Source organism: Girardinichthys multiradiatus, chromosome 14 (genome assembly GCF_021462225.1).
Source record: "Girardinichthys multiradiatus isolate DD_20200921_A chromosome 14, DD_fGirMul_XY1, whole genome shotgun sequence".
In the NCBI taxonomy this organism is placed as follows: domain Eukaryota; kingdom Metazoa; phylum Chordata; class Actinopteri; order Cyprinodontiformes; family Goodeidae; genus Girardinichthys; species Girardinichthys multiradiatus.
Window position 1 is genome coordinate 43,725,604 of NC_061807.1, and position 18,145 is coordinate 43,743,748.

Here is an 18,145-nt window from a genome sequence, read left to right on the forward strand (position 1 = left end):
TGTTCTTATTTATTCTTAGATTTCCTACCGAGAAATTAAAAAAATTGTATCAACAGGTCAAGGCTTTACAAAGATCAGAATCGGAAATCCACCACAAACGTCATTTATATATTCCATACAAACAAGAGCTACAGCAGGAAACACATTCAGGGCAGATCACAAAGATTAATATTCATATTTTAACAAGTGAACTCTTATTTTATCTGAGACTCCAAATATAACTGGATATTTCCATTCAAATAAATTAAATTAAGAAAAAACTCTCTTTATTTCTGTTTTATGTTATCAGAATGTGTAAAAACCCTAAGTTTATTTTTTGTGATATTTTGTGGTGAAATGAACACGTACAGTACATTCAGGGTTAACAATACTCAGTCACCATCTGCCGACTTTACCTGATTCCTGAACAGGTACTGAGAGCCACCCAGGAATCTGGATGTCCTCCTACATGGCCGTGGTAGAAGCAGTGATTCTGAAAAAGAAAAGCATTTAGATCAGTGCTCCCCTTTCCTTGGAGAAAAGCATCCCCACGGCATGACGAATTCTCCCCCATGCTTCATAAAGAGCATGGTGTGTTCAGGGTAGAGCTGGGTGATATGGACAAAATAATTATCACAATTTATTTACTGTATTGAACGATTTCAATATTTATCACAATGAAGTTGCAAATGAACAATCCACTCGCTCTGCCTCATGACCACAGATTCTCGCCTGATCCCTCTGATAAGTACTGCTACATCTGCCTGTCTGTGAATGGCCGTTGCCTGTATTTGGACCTCATTTTTAGACTCTGGATAAAAAATCTGTTTCTAGAGCTTTTCAGTATCTGTGTTGCCTTCGGTGCCCAATCTCACAGACTGAAAAGCAGAGTTTGTTGGATCTTCTACCTTAACACTCACTCTCCATGTTACCTTGCTGTTACCCTGTGCTTCAAGCCTACCAGTCTCTCTGACATCACCGTAGCTGGGGCATCACTGCCTGCTTCTCAGTGTAGCAGGTTAGGGAAGCTGAATATTTGAAGCTCCATAATTCATAAGATCAATTCAGTCACTGAGTGATGATCCATCCCATCAAATTCTAATCTGTAATTTTTGCAACAAACTAATTGAACGTTATCACTCACTGTTGGGGTGGAATTTCTGGGACCATAGTGTGAAACCTTACAGGTTGCTATGTCTTCTCCATCTTGTAAAAAAGCTTAAAAAATAATGACCAATATGCTGTTTGATAGGTCACACGTAATGTTAATCACTGAATTTTAAAGACTACCTTTATCATTGATATTGTAATTTTATTTTCCCCAATAAAATATTGAAAATGTTATTGCCTGGCACTGGTTCAGCAAAATGTGCAATGTTAGGTTTCTAACACAGGTACGTCAAGGAAGTTGAATATTGCTCTTATCTGATTGTAGTGCCGTCTTCTGCATATTTGTTCCCCTACATCAGGGCTCCCCAACCACTGCAACATGGCTCTGTTGTTGACGGCCGGGGAGAGTAAGGAATATTCACATGCTCTGTTGAAATACAGGCCTCCCCTGTCATACAAGCGGCTTTACAGGGCAGGGGACTTGTTATGAGTTTCTTTTAGCTTGGACCTTTGATTCTTCCACCTGAGCTTTGGACCTCTGCAGGTCCTCCAGAGTTACTATGTACCTCTTGGCTGCTTTTCTGATTAATGCTGTCCTTTTCCAGCCTGTCAGATTAGGTGAACGCCCATGTCTTTGTAGGTTTGCAGTTGGTCCATCCGCCCTCTATGTTCTGATGATGGACTGAACAGAGCTCTGTGAGATGTTCACAGCTTGAGATTTTGTTTTAGGACCTAACCCTGCTTTAAGCTTCTCCACAACTTTCTCCTTAGTCTTGGTGATGCTGTTTGTTCTACAATTAACCTTAAAGGGCAGAAACACAACAGCTGCATTTAGACTGAGATTGGTGAATGCTCAGGTGAGCTATTTACTAAAAAGTCACTTCTGAAGGCAATATGTTGCACTTGATTATTTGACTTTATTTAGAGATATTATGGTAAATAGGGATGTCAACATTATTTTGCAATGCACTATATGATTTAAAAATGTTTGTCATATTCCATGAGCTATGCTAAATCCTAATGCAAGGGCTGTGAATAATTACTTGCAATGTATTTACCTAGACTGTAAATGTTGTGTATTATTTCTGTGCAGAACCAATGTGAATACTCAGAAAAAAGAATTAAGACTTAGGAATTCCCAGTAAATTTAAGAATCAAACAATAATTTCAAACTGTGACTATGCCCCTCATTCTGGTAACTGAAGTAATTTTTTATGAAAAAGGAACAAAGAAAAGAGAAGAAAGTGAAGAAATTAAAACCTTTAACCTTTCTAGTACAAAGATATGACACATTTTATGAATTTTAAATGCAGGTCTCCCTATGGGCCTCAAGACCCACTGTTAATATTGAAGGAGGGTTTACCTCCTCAAGAATGAAATTATGCCAGCGTGTTGGTTTTTGTTCATTCAAAAGTCCCTGTCAGCTCATTGGAGCATGAAATGAGGTATTTTATTTGAACAGCAAGCAGCAGCTAGAGCTCTACTGAAGCCAAGACACCAATCAGTTATCAGTGAGAGCTCTCCTTGCCAGGTCGCAGTAATTAATCTAATTTCTTGTACAGGATGTAATGTGGATAATGTCCTACAGCAATTGTCTGGCTGGATTAACCTTCCACTTGTACGAGACTCCAACATGAAAAACACTTTTCATGTGCACAGACAGGATATCTTCCACATTATAAGCTGGGTGACCAACGACAAAATGAATTTAATGAATTTAGTACTACGGCCGCTTTCAGTCTATAGTTTTCTTTTTGTTCCTTTATTGAAGTTGATGTTATCATTTGGGGGCCTGGTGCAGTTGCAAAAAGTACCTATTTAGTCATAAATGATAACACTACTTATCTGCAGTTGTATTGATTCAATACAGCTGGTTTTGGGGGAGTGGTGGCCTACTGGTTAGAGAGTAGGGCATTTGCAATTTTGCCATAAGTGCCCTGGTTCAAATCCCAGAGCCTGCCACTCTGGATTCCTGAGCAAGATCCTTAGCCCCTGAATGCTCTCCGGATGCTGCACAATGGCAGCCCACTGCTCCCTATGGGATGGGTTAAATGCAGAGGATAATTTCTACATTGTGAGATCAATAAAGTCTATATTAATATTATTATTATTAAGATGGCTGCCCTGAACAGGGTCGGGTTAAGCAGTTTTTCAAGAAGGATGGACAGACGGACGAATGCTGACTAGAATGAAACTTTACCGTTCATGTATTCAATGACTGTAAAACATGGTGTAATACAATTTAGGAATAGTATACAATTTAAAGATTGCACAATAACCTCAGTAAGTCAGTCATTTTCTACTGCTGCACAATAACCAGTCAAAAAAAATTTAAAATATATAAAAATATGTGACTTGTTTTTTTGATCAACAGTAAATAAATATTTTTCAATATGCTGAATTAATTAGATTTCACTATGTTCTACGGCTTAGAGATGTGGAAATTTTAAATCCCACTTGAGATATTGTTGTAATGAATAATGTAATGAATATTGGTACGAACAGGCATGGCAATGCATGGATAGACATGTGACAGGCAAAACCAGGAACAAGTCTACCCGGGGTCGTTTTGAATTATTTACAGATACTGAAAGAGTGGAGTCTAAGCTTTCCAATTATGTTAAACTTGTGGAAATCGAAAAGATAAGATCATTTGAAGGTTGGCACTCTCCAAAGTACTTTAAGGAGAAAACAGGCTTCAAGGTTTTACAAGCATGTCTTGAGGACATGAAAACTTTAATGACTCTAAATATTCTGCTTCTAAATTCAGACAAGACAGAAGTTGTCGCCTTTGGACTGAAGTCTTTGGAAAAAAAAAACTGATTAGCCAATCACTTAACCTGGATGGCATTAAATTGACCTCCGGTAATAAAGTAAAAAACCTTAGTGTTATTTTTGACCAGGACATGTAATTTAAATCCCATTTTAAACAGCTTTCTAGGATTTCCTTCTTTCACTTCCGGAACATTGCCAAAGTTAGAAATATCCTATCCAGGAGTGACGCTGAAAAACTAGTCCATGCATTTGTTACTTCAAGGCTGGACTATTGTAATTCGTTACTATCAGGATGTCCACAAAATGCAGTTAAAAGCCTCCAGCTGGTTCAAAATGCTGCAGCAAAAGTTCTGATGAAAATTAAAAAGAGAGATCATATTTCTCCTACTTTAGCTTCCCTTCATTGGCTCCCTGTTAAATCAAGAATAGAATTTAAAATTCTCCTCCTCACATATATGATCTAGTTCCATCATACATCTGATTGGTCCATATGTTCCTAACAGAGCACTTCATTCTCAGACTGCAGGTTTACTGGTGGTTCCTAGAGTCTCTAGAAGTAGAAGGGGAGGCAGATCCTTTAGTTATCAGGCTCTTCTCCTGTGGAACCAGCTCCCAGTTTTAGTCAATGAGGCAGACACCCTGTCTACTTTTAAGGCTAGGCTTAAAACTTTCCTTTTTGATAAAGCTTATAGTTAGAGTGGCTTAGGTTATCCTGAGCTATCTCTGTAGTTATGCTGCTATAGGCTTACGCTGCTGGAGGACATAATGACCACGTTTCACTCTCTCTATATCACGGTCTGAGGTTGTTTTGGACCAAAATGCAAACAGTCGCTTGGGCTCAGCATATTGAAAACAGATCTTCTTTAATTAAGGCTCGGAGATCAACACTTACAAGGTCGTAGGAGATTCACAGAAGAGAATTCACAAAAAACATAATCCAAAGAGTTCAGGGAAACGACGTGACAAACATGGTATACATGAAATGAGGAACCAGCAACGAATAATTCGGGTATATAAGCAGGGAGAGAAGGACAGTGGACCAATGAGGGAGAAGCTAGGTTAATCAGAAGAGAAGTGGAAGCAGGTGCGGGAACTGGCTGTGGAGACTGAGTGAATAAATGGTTACTATGGTGACAAGAACTAGGAAACGCAAGGACACGAGGGAGCTAAGAAAACTAGGTCAACTAAGGGAAACTAGAATCTAAGGATAACATTATCTGATAAAAAAGAGCAGGGACACGAAGACCTAAAATTACTATAAACTAAAACATAAACAATAAGTGGAACTAAGCCTAGTGAGGAAACAAATAACTATAAACTATAACCTGTTGGAAGGAACTTAAACAGTTGAGACTAATACGGAGAACTATATTAGAAATAAGGCTGGGGAGCATTACTAATATAAAAGGGAAATGGACACTGAGTAAATAATAACTGAAGGGGATCTAAGGATAAGAGGAGGAACTACTGGAGGAACAGCAAAGAGGAAAGGCAGAACAAAGTAAACAGAAGGAATCAATAAACACAGCTATTAAACCAATAGAAACATTAAACATAAGTTAAACATAAATAGTAACTCTAGAGAGATCTAAGGAAATCTAAGGACATGTAAACAAGCACAAAAATCTAAGCAAATATAAACTAAAGCAAGTAAACTACTAATCAAAGGAACAGGCAAAACCTTTAACGGCAAAGTAAACAAAAACAAAGAACAAAATGGCAGATCCTGACACTCTGCTACATTCTCATACTACTCTCCTTTGTGTTATTTGCAGTTATTTCAGCTTTTAACTTTATGTTCTCTCTGTTTTTTCTCTTTCTAGAAGCTACATCTGACCTGGCTCTGTGTTTAGCTGTGGCACCTTCCTGGAGGAGGCATTGGCTGAGCTGCTGCTGCCAACAACTTAATGCTTACCCTATACAGATGGTACACTTGGCCCTGTCTTTCAGTGTTTAACCCTGTCTCTCTCCTAGACATAGCTACTGGCTGAGCTTCTACTATGACTAATTGTATGTGCTCTCTTTCATACTCTAGGCTTGAAAACTGGCTCAGAGTTCATCTGCTTAGCTGTCTTTCTCTCCTAGATGAAGCCTCTAAAGGAGTTATAACCATTAATGTTTCTCTTTCCTTTCCTATAGAAAGTACTCCTGGATCAGTGCTTCTGTGTTCTTTTTGTGTCTCTGCTCTGTTCTCTCAAATGGTTCTGGTTCTGCTGGAGGTTTCTTCCTGTTAAAAGGGAGTTTTCCTCTCCACTGTCGCTACATGCATGCTCAGTATGAGGGATTGCTGCAAAGTCAACGCCAGTGACTGTCCACTGTCTCTACATAGTCATCCAGGAGGAGTGACTGCTACAAATCTCTGACTCGATGCAATATGTTGAGTTTCCTTAGATAGAAAAACTTTTAAACAATTTGACGGCACTGTTTGACAGTTAGGCTTAATTGGAATGTATGAACCTGACTTGAAATCTGTATGATTCGATTGAATTGACTTTGTAAAGTGCCTTGAGATGACGTGTTGTGAATTGGTGCTATATAAATAATTATTTTGAATTGAAATGAATTGAATTGAGCCATGCGATGGAATGGCGACCTGTCCAGGGTGTACCCTGCCTCCTGCCCATAGACTGCTGGAAATAGGCACCAGCTTCCCCGCGAACCACTATGGAATAAGCGGTAGAAAATAAATGACTGACTCACTGAATTGAATTGAAAGTTTCGTTAGAATCACCCTGGAAGCTGGACGCTAACAAAAGCTGTTAATTTGAATAACTTTGTATAGCTTGCTGCAACACCTCCCCCAACAACTTTAGTCAACAGAAGCTCCAATGACTTCACTGTCATTGAACTCACAGCAATATTTTTCTATTTAAAGATAATTTACAGTACTCTATTACAATACTTGTATGAATTTAACAAACATCTTTCAACTTTCCAAACAATTACAACACCAAATTTAACGGTAACACACACACAAGAAAAACTAAGTAAAAATCTTAACTTAAAACACTCGACATTAACAAAATTGAGAAACGTCAACTGTTTTAAGTTTGGGTTTTTTCTGCATGTTATTTTTGTCTGCAAATTGCATCATGACTGCAACTTGGTCTGAAATTAACGTGTTGATACATTGTTATCACTCCTCTTTTTAATTACTCTTTATTGTTTTTAAAGGAACTTTTTATATAAAGTGTTTTATGGGCCATTTTACAATACAACGAAATCCAACCAGTCTTCCAGGTTGCAGCAGTCGATCACTCGATAGGTGGGACAATAAGACTGCAGTTTGGGGGTTGGTGATCAATGTGTGTGTCTGATCAGAATGCAGGTATGACTAGAGCTATGGGTCAGTAGTTTACACCTTTAGAATAGGTGTTAATCTACAAGAGGCTGGTGCTGCAGATCTGTACCCATCAAATGTTGTGCCTGGAAACCTCTTGACTTAATGGACCCAGGAAGAAAAATGGGCAATAACTTGATTTCGATCATGTCACAAACATGTTTTTTATTTACAAGTGAGCACAACTCTATACACATTAGATTTTACCTAAACGCATCATTGTGACACTGAGGGAGTGAAAGAGTGGGCATTTTCCATGCCGGACGTGAACATAGCATTGCACGCACAAGAGCGTAAGTAGCCGCTGGTACCGTCAACAAAGCAAGGCTGACAGAACGTGCTGGAAAGTATGGCTCCACTTTTCAAATGCGATGCAGATTACGCTCGCTGTAAAATTTGTGATGTAAAGTGCAAGGCCAGCGGGGGGAACACTTCTATTCTGAGGAAGCACATGCAGCGTTTCCCCACCACTATTCAAGGGGGGCACCTGAAGTCCAGTCAGCACCCAAGAAAAGGTTCTGACCTGGCTTGGCTGTCAGAGGTGAAATTATCCACCTGGATCTATAAGACTGAGCTTGGTAATTAAATACATACATGATAGAGAAAGAAAGAAAGAAAGAAAGAAAGAAAGAAAGAAAGAAAGAAAGAAAGAAATAAATAAATAAATAAATAAATATGTGATAAAGAGACAGAAAGATGGAGGGACAGTTAAAGAACAAAGATAGATATAGACATAAACACAGTAGGTAGAAAATAAATAAACATTTCAGAGTTTTGTTCTGTTGAATATGTAGACAGTTTAAACAGGCTGCAGTCAGAGTACACCATGGGCCCGGCCACTTATAAATTCTTCTGAGTGTACGTGTACACTGACCTGGTTAAGCACAAGATTTTTGTCAAGGCTGAAGAGACCATTTTCATGAGCCTCAGATTTACGGCTACAACTCCAGCATTCAGCAGCGTTAGCTCGCCTGCATTCATTAGCAACTCGTCGTCTGCAGCCAGCAACATGGCTGGGTTTTAATTTGTGCATTAAACTGCGTAGTCGGTGAAGGGTTTTTATGTTGAGATGTTACAATACAAACAGCTCGATATGATATATTCATTAAAGTTTATATATTGAGAAATAAATATGTTAAATTTTAGAGATTTTATTATTAAACAAATTAACATTTATTACAACATAAACACACACAAAAGTACCGAAAACTAAATGTAAAAGCTCTGTATTTATATAATACAGAAAATACAGAAAATTAGGAATACCATTGTTCTTCTGCAGAGTCGCTAGCTGAGCATCCATAAACTGTAGATATGGATGCTCTCTTTTTGCATTAGAAGAAACATTGTATGCAGCTCAGCAAGCTCCGCTGTCTGGTTACCACGCTTTTCCCCACAGTACTGTGGGTTGTGTCTGATGATGTTAATAAAAAATGGTTGAGCTTGAACATTTCTACAGGTTTGTTGCAACCTCCGATGTTGTCTGATAGCCACGACCATCTGCTATTTTTATATTAGCGTAGTTTAGTTTTCTTTATATCTAAAATAAATTCTCAAGAATCACTGAAAAGCAATATGTCGAACAGTTGACACAAGCATCCTGTTGTTCGATACCTACGGTGTAATTGTGATTGGTCACAGTCACAGGCTGTCCATCTTTGTCGTAGTATGTCTCTGTAAACTCTGGACTCACAAGCTCCCTAAGAGACAAAAAGACAAAAGAGAGGACAAAGTTGGTGACTTAATATTTGAGAATAAAATGCAATGAATCTTGAGAAATTTAGCAGAGAACAGTATTATACACACATTCATGTGAAATGTGGATCTAATTTAGCAGTAGGTTTTATTTTAGTGAACAAACAGTTCATACATTTCAACTCTACAGGAGGCACATCCACAGCAAAATTCAAGTGCTTCAGATCAACCTTGTTACAAGAGATTTGTCACGACTAAACAACATTCAGTCAGAGAGTGTACTGTCTGCTAAGCTAATCGCATTAGCTGATGACATCAGCTAATGCTGTTAGCTAGCTAAGTGATTGACCATGGCTGCCTGCATAGCTGCTTAACAATAACAGAGTGTTTCCTGTGCTGGTTCCTGTTTGTTTCTCACAGCCAGGGCAGATTTAATGCACATGTAAATTGTTAGAACAGGGAGTATGTGGCTAAATCCTGACCGATAGTGATCCATTTCTGTCTTCTTAATGCCTGAGTTGATCATTTTTGTCTTGTGTTTCTCCACATGCTTTTTAAGGACTGACCACAGGTCCGCTACCTCTGTCTTTGTGCAAGGAGGAACAGGAGGAGCACTGCCAGAGCCCTGCAAAATGACCTCCAGCAGGCCACAAATGTGCATGTGTCTGCACAAACGGTTAGAAACCAACTCCTTGAGGATGGTATGAGGGCCCGACGTCCACAAATGGGGGTTGTTCTCACAGCCCAACACCGTGCAGGATGCTTGGCATTTGCTAGAGAACACCAGGATTGGCAAATTCGCCATTGGCGCCCTGTGCTCTTCACAGATGAAAGCAGGTTCACACTGAGCACATGTGACAGACGTGACAGAGTCTGGAGACACGGTGGAGAGCGATCTGCTGCCTGCAAAATCCTTCAGCATGACCGGTTTGGCAATGGGTCAGTAATGGTGTGGGGTGGCATTTCTTTGGAAGGCCACACGGCCCTCTATGTGCTCGCCAGAGGTAGCCTGACCGCCATTAGGTACCGAGATGAGATCCTCAGACCCCTTGTGAGACCATATGCTGGTGCGGTTGGCCCTGGGTTCCTCCTAATGCAGGACAATGCTAGACCTCATGGGACTGGAGTGTGTCAGCAGTTCCTGTAAGATGAAGACATTGAAGCTATGGACTGGCCCGCCCATTCCCCGGACCTGAATCCGATTGAGCACATCTGGGATATCATGTCTCGCTCCATCCACCAACTTCACGTTGCACCGCAGACTGTCCAGGAGTTGGCGGATGCTTTAGTCCAGATCTGGGAGGATATTCCTCAGGAGACCATCCGCCGTCTCAACAGGAGCATGCCCAGTCGTTGTAGGGAGGTCATACAGACACGTGGAGGCCACACACAATACTGAGCCTCATTTTGACTTGTTTTAAGGACATTACATCAAAGTTGGATCAGTCTGTAGTGTGTTTTTCCACTTTAATTTTGTGTGTGACTCCAAATCCAGGCCTCCGTTGGTTAATAAATTTGATTTCCATTGATGGTTTTTGTGTGATTTTGTTGTCAGCACATTCAACTTTGTACAGAACAAAATATTCAATGAGAATATTTCATTCATTCAGATCTAGGATGTGTTATTTGAGTGTTCCCTTTATTTTTTGAGCAGTGTATATTTGTCGATGTACTTGTTGCTTCTATTGCCTGCAGCTTCAACCTGCCCATAGGGGATGCTGCAGTTGCATAGAAGTATTCTGCTGTACCCAAGTTTAACCAGATTTCGATCTCTGCAACCTCTTTTTGTTGATGGAAACACGCACCTGTTTGAAATCACATTCGGGAACTAAACAGGGGCTCCGAACCGCTCTGATGAAAAACGAGTAAGAGTCAAAAAAGGTATTCAGGAGCATCCCCTACCCTCTAAAAGATCTCAGTCTCCTAGGCAGGTGGAATCGTTTCTGAACCTTCCTGTAAAGAGCATCAGTGTTATGACTCCCGTCCAGTTTATTGTTCAGGTGAACACCCAGGTACTTAAAAGAGTCCACTATCTCAATGTCAGTTGGATGTCAGTGTGATGGGTCTCTGAAAGAGTCCAGCTAATATCACTGGGATCTACAAAGTGATTTCAGCTGGCCTAAATCATAATCTTGTTCTTTTGAATAATGAAGATAGAGACATATCCCTCCTTAATAAGTAAATGGGAGGGACACCAGGCAACATTTTGACTGCAAGTGTTTTTCATCCTCTAGTATAAACTGCATTTTGACTCATTATTTGGAACTGGTGTCAAAGTTTTTGATTTGTCATGGAGCAAAGTCTGATAAAAACACCCTGTGTAGTCACTATAGTAAGCCTTTAATAAGAAGACAAGGTGGCATGAACATATCGTTGAACATAACTGATCATTAAGAAATGTTTGCTGCTGCATGTTTTTTTAATACATTTACACTTGCGGAGGTTAAAAGTACTTATTAGATTCCCTTTTTATATGCGTTGTCTTCCCTTGATGGATGAGAAATATTTGGGGTACAAACTCGCTAGAGACCTTTATCCCTTCTAAATGTTTTGGGATAACCTAGAATGAGCTAGAGAATGCCCCAGGGCAGAGGGATGTCTTACACAGTGGGACAGTGAACAAATACTAAATATAAAGATTTTGCAAAGATTACATTTAACCTACATTTGATCTGTAATAGTTTCATTAGGATCCGTTTACATTTTTACTAGTAGCATGTAGAAATGTTGAGCTGGCGAGTCACAGCAAAAGTTCTAACCCTAACTGTTTATTGTATGTGAACGTTTGCTCTAATGTACAGGCTTCTGCACTGAATCTCATCTGAGAACAAAATGCACAGGCAGACAAAACTTTAATAATAGACATCTTCATCTTTTGCTTGCTGACACCAGTTCTATCATTTCTACCATTTCCAACTTTAATTACAAAAAGCACAATCTTCCCTGTATGAATTGTTGGATCAGCAGGACTGGAGCCTTTCATGTTTAAAAAGCAGAGTCTTGATAACAAATGGAGACAGACAAAATCACAGGCTGTCAGGGTGGTTTAGAGGAAGTCAAATGTCCTTAAAGCTAATATTAAAAACTGATGTTGTTTGCCTTCTTCAGAAACCGTTGGAAAGGCACAATAAATATTTCTTACTGATCACAATATTTTAAATATGTCAGTATGTCAATCAAGGCTGTATAATTTATTATCGTACCGCACTATAAGGCGCACTTAAAAACCTTTAATTTTTTCAAAAAATGACAGTGCGCCTTGTAATCCGGAGCGCCTTATATATGGATCAATTGGTCAATTGGTTGATCCATACTGGTTGTACACGGCGCTCTGTCAAAATGTTTCAGTACGACTGGTAAACTACAAAGCCGCACCGCTTGCAGCATTACGGCTACCGTAGTCAGGGGTGTCGCCGAAGTAATAGCGGTAAACACCTGTACTGTGCTTACTCCTAGTCCAACACCACTTGTGTGTGAATAACGTTTGAATGTACTGTTGCAGGAATTGCCTGAACTATATGTGATTAGAAGCTCAGTGTGTGGGGTGTATGTTTCGTGTGTGTGTATGGAAGATGTTGACATTACTCCTCCAGACAGAGGTGGCGCTGTGTGCTGCCGTAGCTGAGAATCAAGAGTGAAGGAGTGACGTCGGTATTATTGTGTGTGTGGGGTGGGTAGAGACAGCGACCGGAGCAGCGGTGTATGAGTCTGTAAGCCCTGTGTTTTTACGTGCTGCAAAGTCATTAAAAAGAACCCCGAATCTCGTCAACAACTCAGTGTTTTGATGCTGTTTCTTCATGCTCAACTTAGTAACGTATGAGTGAGGGAGTTAACCCCGAGGAAACTAGTAACTTCGGCCCTGGAGAAAGCGTCTCCCCTGTGTCATCAGACTACGGTCAGGGGACAGAAATAGGAAAGGTTAACAGTACTAACGTTTGATTTAGTGCATCAAACTGTTTCTTTTACGTGTTTACTGAATCAGGGAAAAGTTCCCTTTCACGTTTTAACTAACGTTTGATTTCAACTTCAACTTCATAGACTCCAATGCATTCCTAACGTGCGGTTGGCTCTATTCAATAGAATTCTATGTAGAGGAGACCTTACCATGAGAGTGAATGGAGTTATCAGAACGCTGGTTTGTAGTGTATTAATAAAGTTTGACTGACTGACTGTTTTGTTGACATTCTCTTTAGCTCCATCTAGTGGATGCATAACGCAACCCCAGTCAAATGTTTGACTGCAGTAGCTTCTATTCTATGCGCCTTATAATCCGGTGCGCCCTATATATGAAAAAAGTTCTAAAATATGCCATTCATTGAAGGTGCGCCTTATAATCCGGTGCGCCTTATAGTGCGGAAAATACGGTACTATCATTCCACATTAAATATAACTCAGTGGAGCCTCCTAACAAACGAATGAGAGGTATATTTAGATTCAGGACTTTATTTACACCTAAAATGTTACATCTTGTTTGTATTGTAACAGTTCCATCAGTTCTTTGTAAAAAGATAATCTAAAACATCTGATAAAAAATTTGAAAAATATAAAAAAGTTCTATATTTTGGTCACTCATTTCAGAAAGTGAAACTCATATATTACATAGATTCATTAAACATAGAGTTAAATATTTCAAGCTTTTATTCTTGTAATTTTTGATGATTATGGCTTACAGATAACACAAACCCAAAATTCACTGTCTCAGAAAATGAAAATATTGTGAAAAGTTAAATCTTGGAAACTCATGGCGTCCCACCCTAATCTGCCAATTATCTCAAAACATCTACAAAGGTTTTGTGAGCCTCTAAATGTTCTCTCAGTCTTGGTCAATAGGAGACACAACCATGGAGAAGACTGCTGACTGGACAGATGTCCAGAAGACAGTCACTGACACCCTCCACAAGGAGGGGAAGCCACAAAAGATCATTGTTGAAGAAGCATGAACCAGAGACAATATAATAAGTGTTTTACCTGGGCTGAGGAGAAAAAGAACCAGACTCTTGTTCAGTGGTCCAAATTCCTCTTTTCAGATAAAAGTAAGCTTTTTGGAAATTTTGGAACTTTTTGGAAATCAAGGTCCCAGAGTCTGGAGGAAGAGTGGACAGGAACAGAATCCACGTTGCTTGACGTCCAGTGTGAAGCTTCCACAGTCAGTGATATTTGGGGTATCTGCATGTCATCTGCTGGTGTTGGTCCAATGGGTTTTCTGAAGTCCACAGTTAATGCAGCCATCTACCAGGAAATTCTAGAGCACTTCATGCTTGCCTCTGCTGACAAGCTGTATGGAGATGCTGATTTCATTTTCCAGCAAGACTTGGTACTGACCCACACTGCCAGAGGTACAAAAACCTGGCCCAGTGACCAAGATGTTGCTGTGCTTGATTGGCCAGCAGACTGACCTGATTGGAGCCCTGCAGAGAATCTATACAGTATTATCAAGAGGAAGATGTGAGACACGACACCCGACAATGCAGATGAACTGAAGACAGCTATCAAAGCAACCTGGGCTTTGGTTACACCTCCATGTCAGAACGCATTGATGCAGTAATTCATGCAAAAGGAGCCCCAACCAAGTATAAATGGATAGGAATGGACATACTTTTCAGAACTCTGACATTTCTGTTTAAAATATCCATTTCTGTGTTGATCTTTTAAAATATTCTAGTTTTCTGATACACAGAAGCTCAGCTGAAGAGCAGGAGACTCTGTGTATGAAGGTCTTTTAAGCGAAGCCTTGAGGGATGATTGGCTGAAGAAGAATGCGGACCAGAAGCCGACTGGTTGGAGTGGAGAACATAGTGGAGTAGTTAGACGGAGCCGGAAGTAGAGGTGAGTCTTCCAAGTTGAATTTTCGTCTAAACTCAATTTATATTTATTTAGGATAAAAATAGACACATTTATTACAATGATGCATTTCCAGTTTAATCGAAATTTCACATTTTCCTGGAGTAAACCTTTTAACGCTTTTTTCTACGCAGCAACATTTTACTAATCTTTGAAAGCAGTCCGGAACAAATGTTTTCCAGGCTTTCTGAGCATTTCCAGCAGAATATTAGGACCTGAAATTCATGTCTAAAAGAAACAGGAAAAATGTAATCAAATATCTGACCCAGGATCAAACAAATGCACAATCGTTTAGTCAATCGTGTTCCATGTTTGTTTTCAGATAAAAGCTCTTTGAAGCTGAAATATTCTGTTCTGGTATTTTTAAAGAAGGTATTGATTATTGCTGATTAATAATTTTTCCTGCCTCAATGATTCATAGACTGGAATAAAGCCTAATAAACAAAGAAAAACAAATTCATCTGAAAGTAGTCAAGGAATGGACTAAAGAAGTGTACAAAGCAGCCAAGTCCAAAGAGAAACTTTATTTAAACCTTCAGAAGCCTGAAAAATTGTTTATCAAGACCACTCTAAACTGACAGTAGAAGAATTGAAATAATCACTACAATACAATTAATTTAAAAGGAGACATATAGGGTAGGCCAGCAGACAAGCTGACAGTTCTGCCTGGGCCCACTACAAGATAACCATAGATGCAGTGGGTGGCACTGCATTCTGTAACCAATGAATATTTGAATCTTTACCATTTAATGACATGGTCATCTCTAATACTTGAAACATGTATGATTCGATTAAACTGACTTTGTAAATTGCCTTGAGATGACGTGTTGTGAATTGGCTCTATTGAAATAAAACTGAATTGAGTTAAAACTGAATTAATACTGTATTATGTCTTCTCATTTCTCCTTCCCTCTTCTTCCTTACTCCCTTCTTCCCCTTCCATGTGCTCCATACTATATTTATGGATTTTTGAAGTTTTCTCCTTAGATAGATGGGTGTGCTTGACCACCACTTTTGTCAGTGGCATTTTAAGGAAGTACAGGAGCCAATGGTGAAAACGTATGTGACTGTGGGTGTACTGTAGTGCCACCTTGCCCTACAACCATTGATCGACAGAGTCAAATGTAAGGAGTTACATTTGCATATCCTCCTCTCATAAATGTATGCATTTGGCTCATTATCTTATGTTTGGCATATTCATAAAGGCAAACGCACTAAAAAGTTTGCATCTGCTTTTCTGCTGATTTTAAACAAGCGATTTGATTTGCACCTGGTTTGTAGATTGCACGTGTTTTTGTAGATGCAAACCTTTTGAGGATCAGGAACAGAGGATACAATTTTCCAAAAAAATACTTGCATCTTAATGATTCACTTGAATAAAATATGGCATCAAGCCTGTTTTTATTGATGTAACAAATAGTCTCCAAGAAAAAAAGGGAAACTTTAATTTCTTATGAAATTTTACATTTTGTTTGGTGCTTGTGACAAACAGGCATTTTGATTTCTTTATCTGCTGAGACTCAGACTGAATAGTGCCACAATTTCACGTTGATATTTATGAGGAACAGTCAACTAGTCACAAAAACCTGGGATGAGTCTGACCTCCATGAAAAGTCCACACAGACCTCAGTGGCAGGTACAGCTGACAAAATTAACTTAACACAGGCATCGAGGCTGATTAAACGTTTGGGGTCTGAATTTGACTGCACTCTAAGGCTGCACAATGTGAGGAAAACATTTAATACTATTGCATTGCTAATTGCCATCAATTATGACTAACCTGCATTTTTCTGCTTTCCTTGATCCCAATGTCCCACCACCTTCCTGAGACCCCCCACATGACCTACCCTCCACAACAACATTGTGTTGACTTCCAGTTCCTAAGAACCACCCTTTCTCAGGACTCGAGGTGGTCCTCACACATAGACACTGTTCAGAAGAAGTCCCAGCAGAGACTGTACTGCCTATGGCATGTCAAATTGTACAAACTTTCACAGGAGCTGCTGATCATCTTCTACACTGCCATCATTTATTCGGTTTTGTGCTCGTCCATCTCAGTGTGGTTTGGCTCATCTACAAAACAGGACAGGTCCAGACTGGAACAAACATTTAGGTCTTCAGAGAGGTTCATCAGGGCTGACCTTTCCTCTATCCAGGACTTGTACATGTCTAGGGTCAGAAAAAAGGCAGCTAAATTGACCCACAAATCCTGGACACAAACTGTTCAGACTTTTACCTTCAGGTTGCGCTGCAGAACACTAGTGGCAAAAATGCTGCTACAGACACAGTTTCTTTCCCCAGGCAGTCTGAGGAACACAGCGAAAACCTCACAGCCAGGGTAGGCATTGTGGTTGCTGTTTGGATTGACATTGAAGACAAGTTCCTTGTTTGTGCACACAAACCTGACCAATAAAGTTGATTCTAATTTTCTGATTCTACTAAAATATACATCAAGTAAGGACATCTTGGTCAGTGAAAGTGGCCATAAATAGTTGTGGCATATTATTTAAATATTGATATTTAATAGGCGGCACAATGGCACAGTTGGTAGCACTGTTGCCTTGCAGCAGGAAGGTCCTGGGTTTGACTCCTGGCCAGGGGGTCTTTCTAAATGGAGTTTGCATGTTCTCCCCGTGCATGCGTGGGTTCTTTCTGGGTACTCTGGCTTCCTCCCACAGTCCAAAAACATGATTGTTAGGTTAATTGGTTTCTCTAAATTGCCCTTAGGTGTGAATGAGTGTGTGCATGGTTGTTTGTCCTGTATGTCTCTGTGTTGTTCTGCGATGGGTTGGCGACCTGTCCAGGGTGTACCCTGCCTCTTGCCTGTAGACCGCTGGAGATAAGCACCAGCTCCCCCGTGACCCACTATGGAATAAGTGGTATAGAAGATGAATGATTTTTATTTATTTCATCTTATTCAAATATTACTTGCATGAATGACACTAAAAATATATCCTCCCAAATTGCTGACCTGTTGTCTTTGTATAAATTACTGCATTATATGATATCACAGCAGCGGAACACAAAAGAACAAAGTCCAGGGTCAAACAACAAAGATCAGGAGTAAAGATATATTTAATGAACCAGGTCCAACCACTAAATGCCATAGACTGGTTAATGGTTTATTCTCAGTCAGAACACTGTAGGGATGTACTCCCTGCTGCTGACAGCAGTAGCCTGCAGCATCCCTTGCCATTTATGAAATGATCTCTGGATATAATAATTTGGTGCTTATCAAAGTGACTTTGACCTTTATTACTGTGCATTTTACCCCACATTTTCTCTAACATTTGGCTTCACTAACTACTTCACTAACTGCTTTGGCTTAAAGCTTCATTTGATTTATGTAAGGTATATTAAGTCCTGCATGTCAGCAGTAACATCTCTTCTTTATTTGCACCAAAA

General features: G+C 39.7%; 1 protein-coding gene across 1 annotated transcript in view; it reads right to left on the reverse strand.

Annotated features, from left to right (window-relative positions):
* The window catches only part of adam19a (ADAM metallopeptidase domain 19a), a 254,128-nt gene that overhangs the window by 90,093 nt on the left and 145,890 nt on the right, over positions 1-18,145 (reverse strand). The window contains exons 4-5 of the mRNA XM_047385681.1: positions 8,823-8,904; positions 396-472 (exon numbers count right to left, since the gene is read on the reverse strand). Coding sequence (XP_047241637.1) covers positions 396-472; positions 8,823-8,904 — 159 coding nt within the window. The remainder of the gene's footprint in view (positions 1-395; positions 473-8,822; positions 8,905-18,145) is intronic.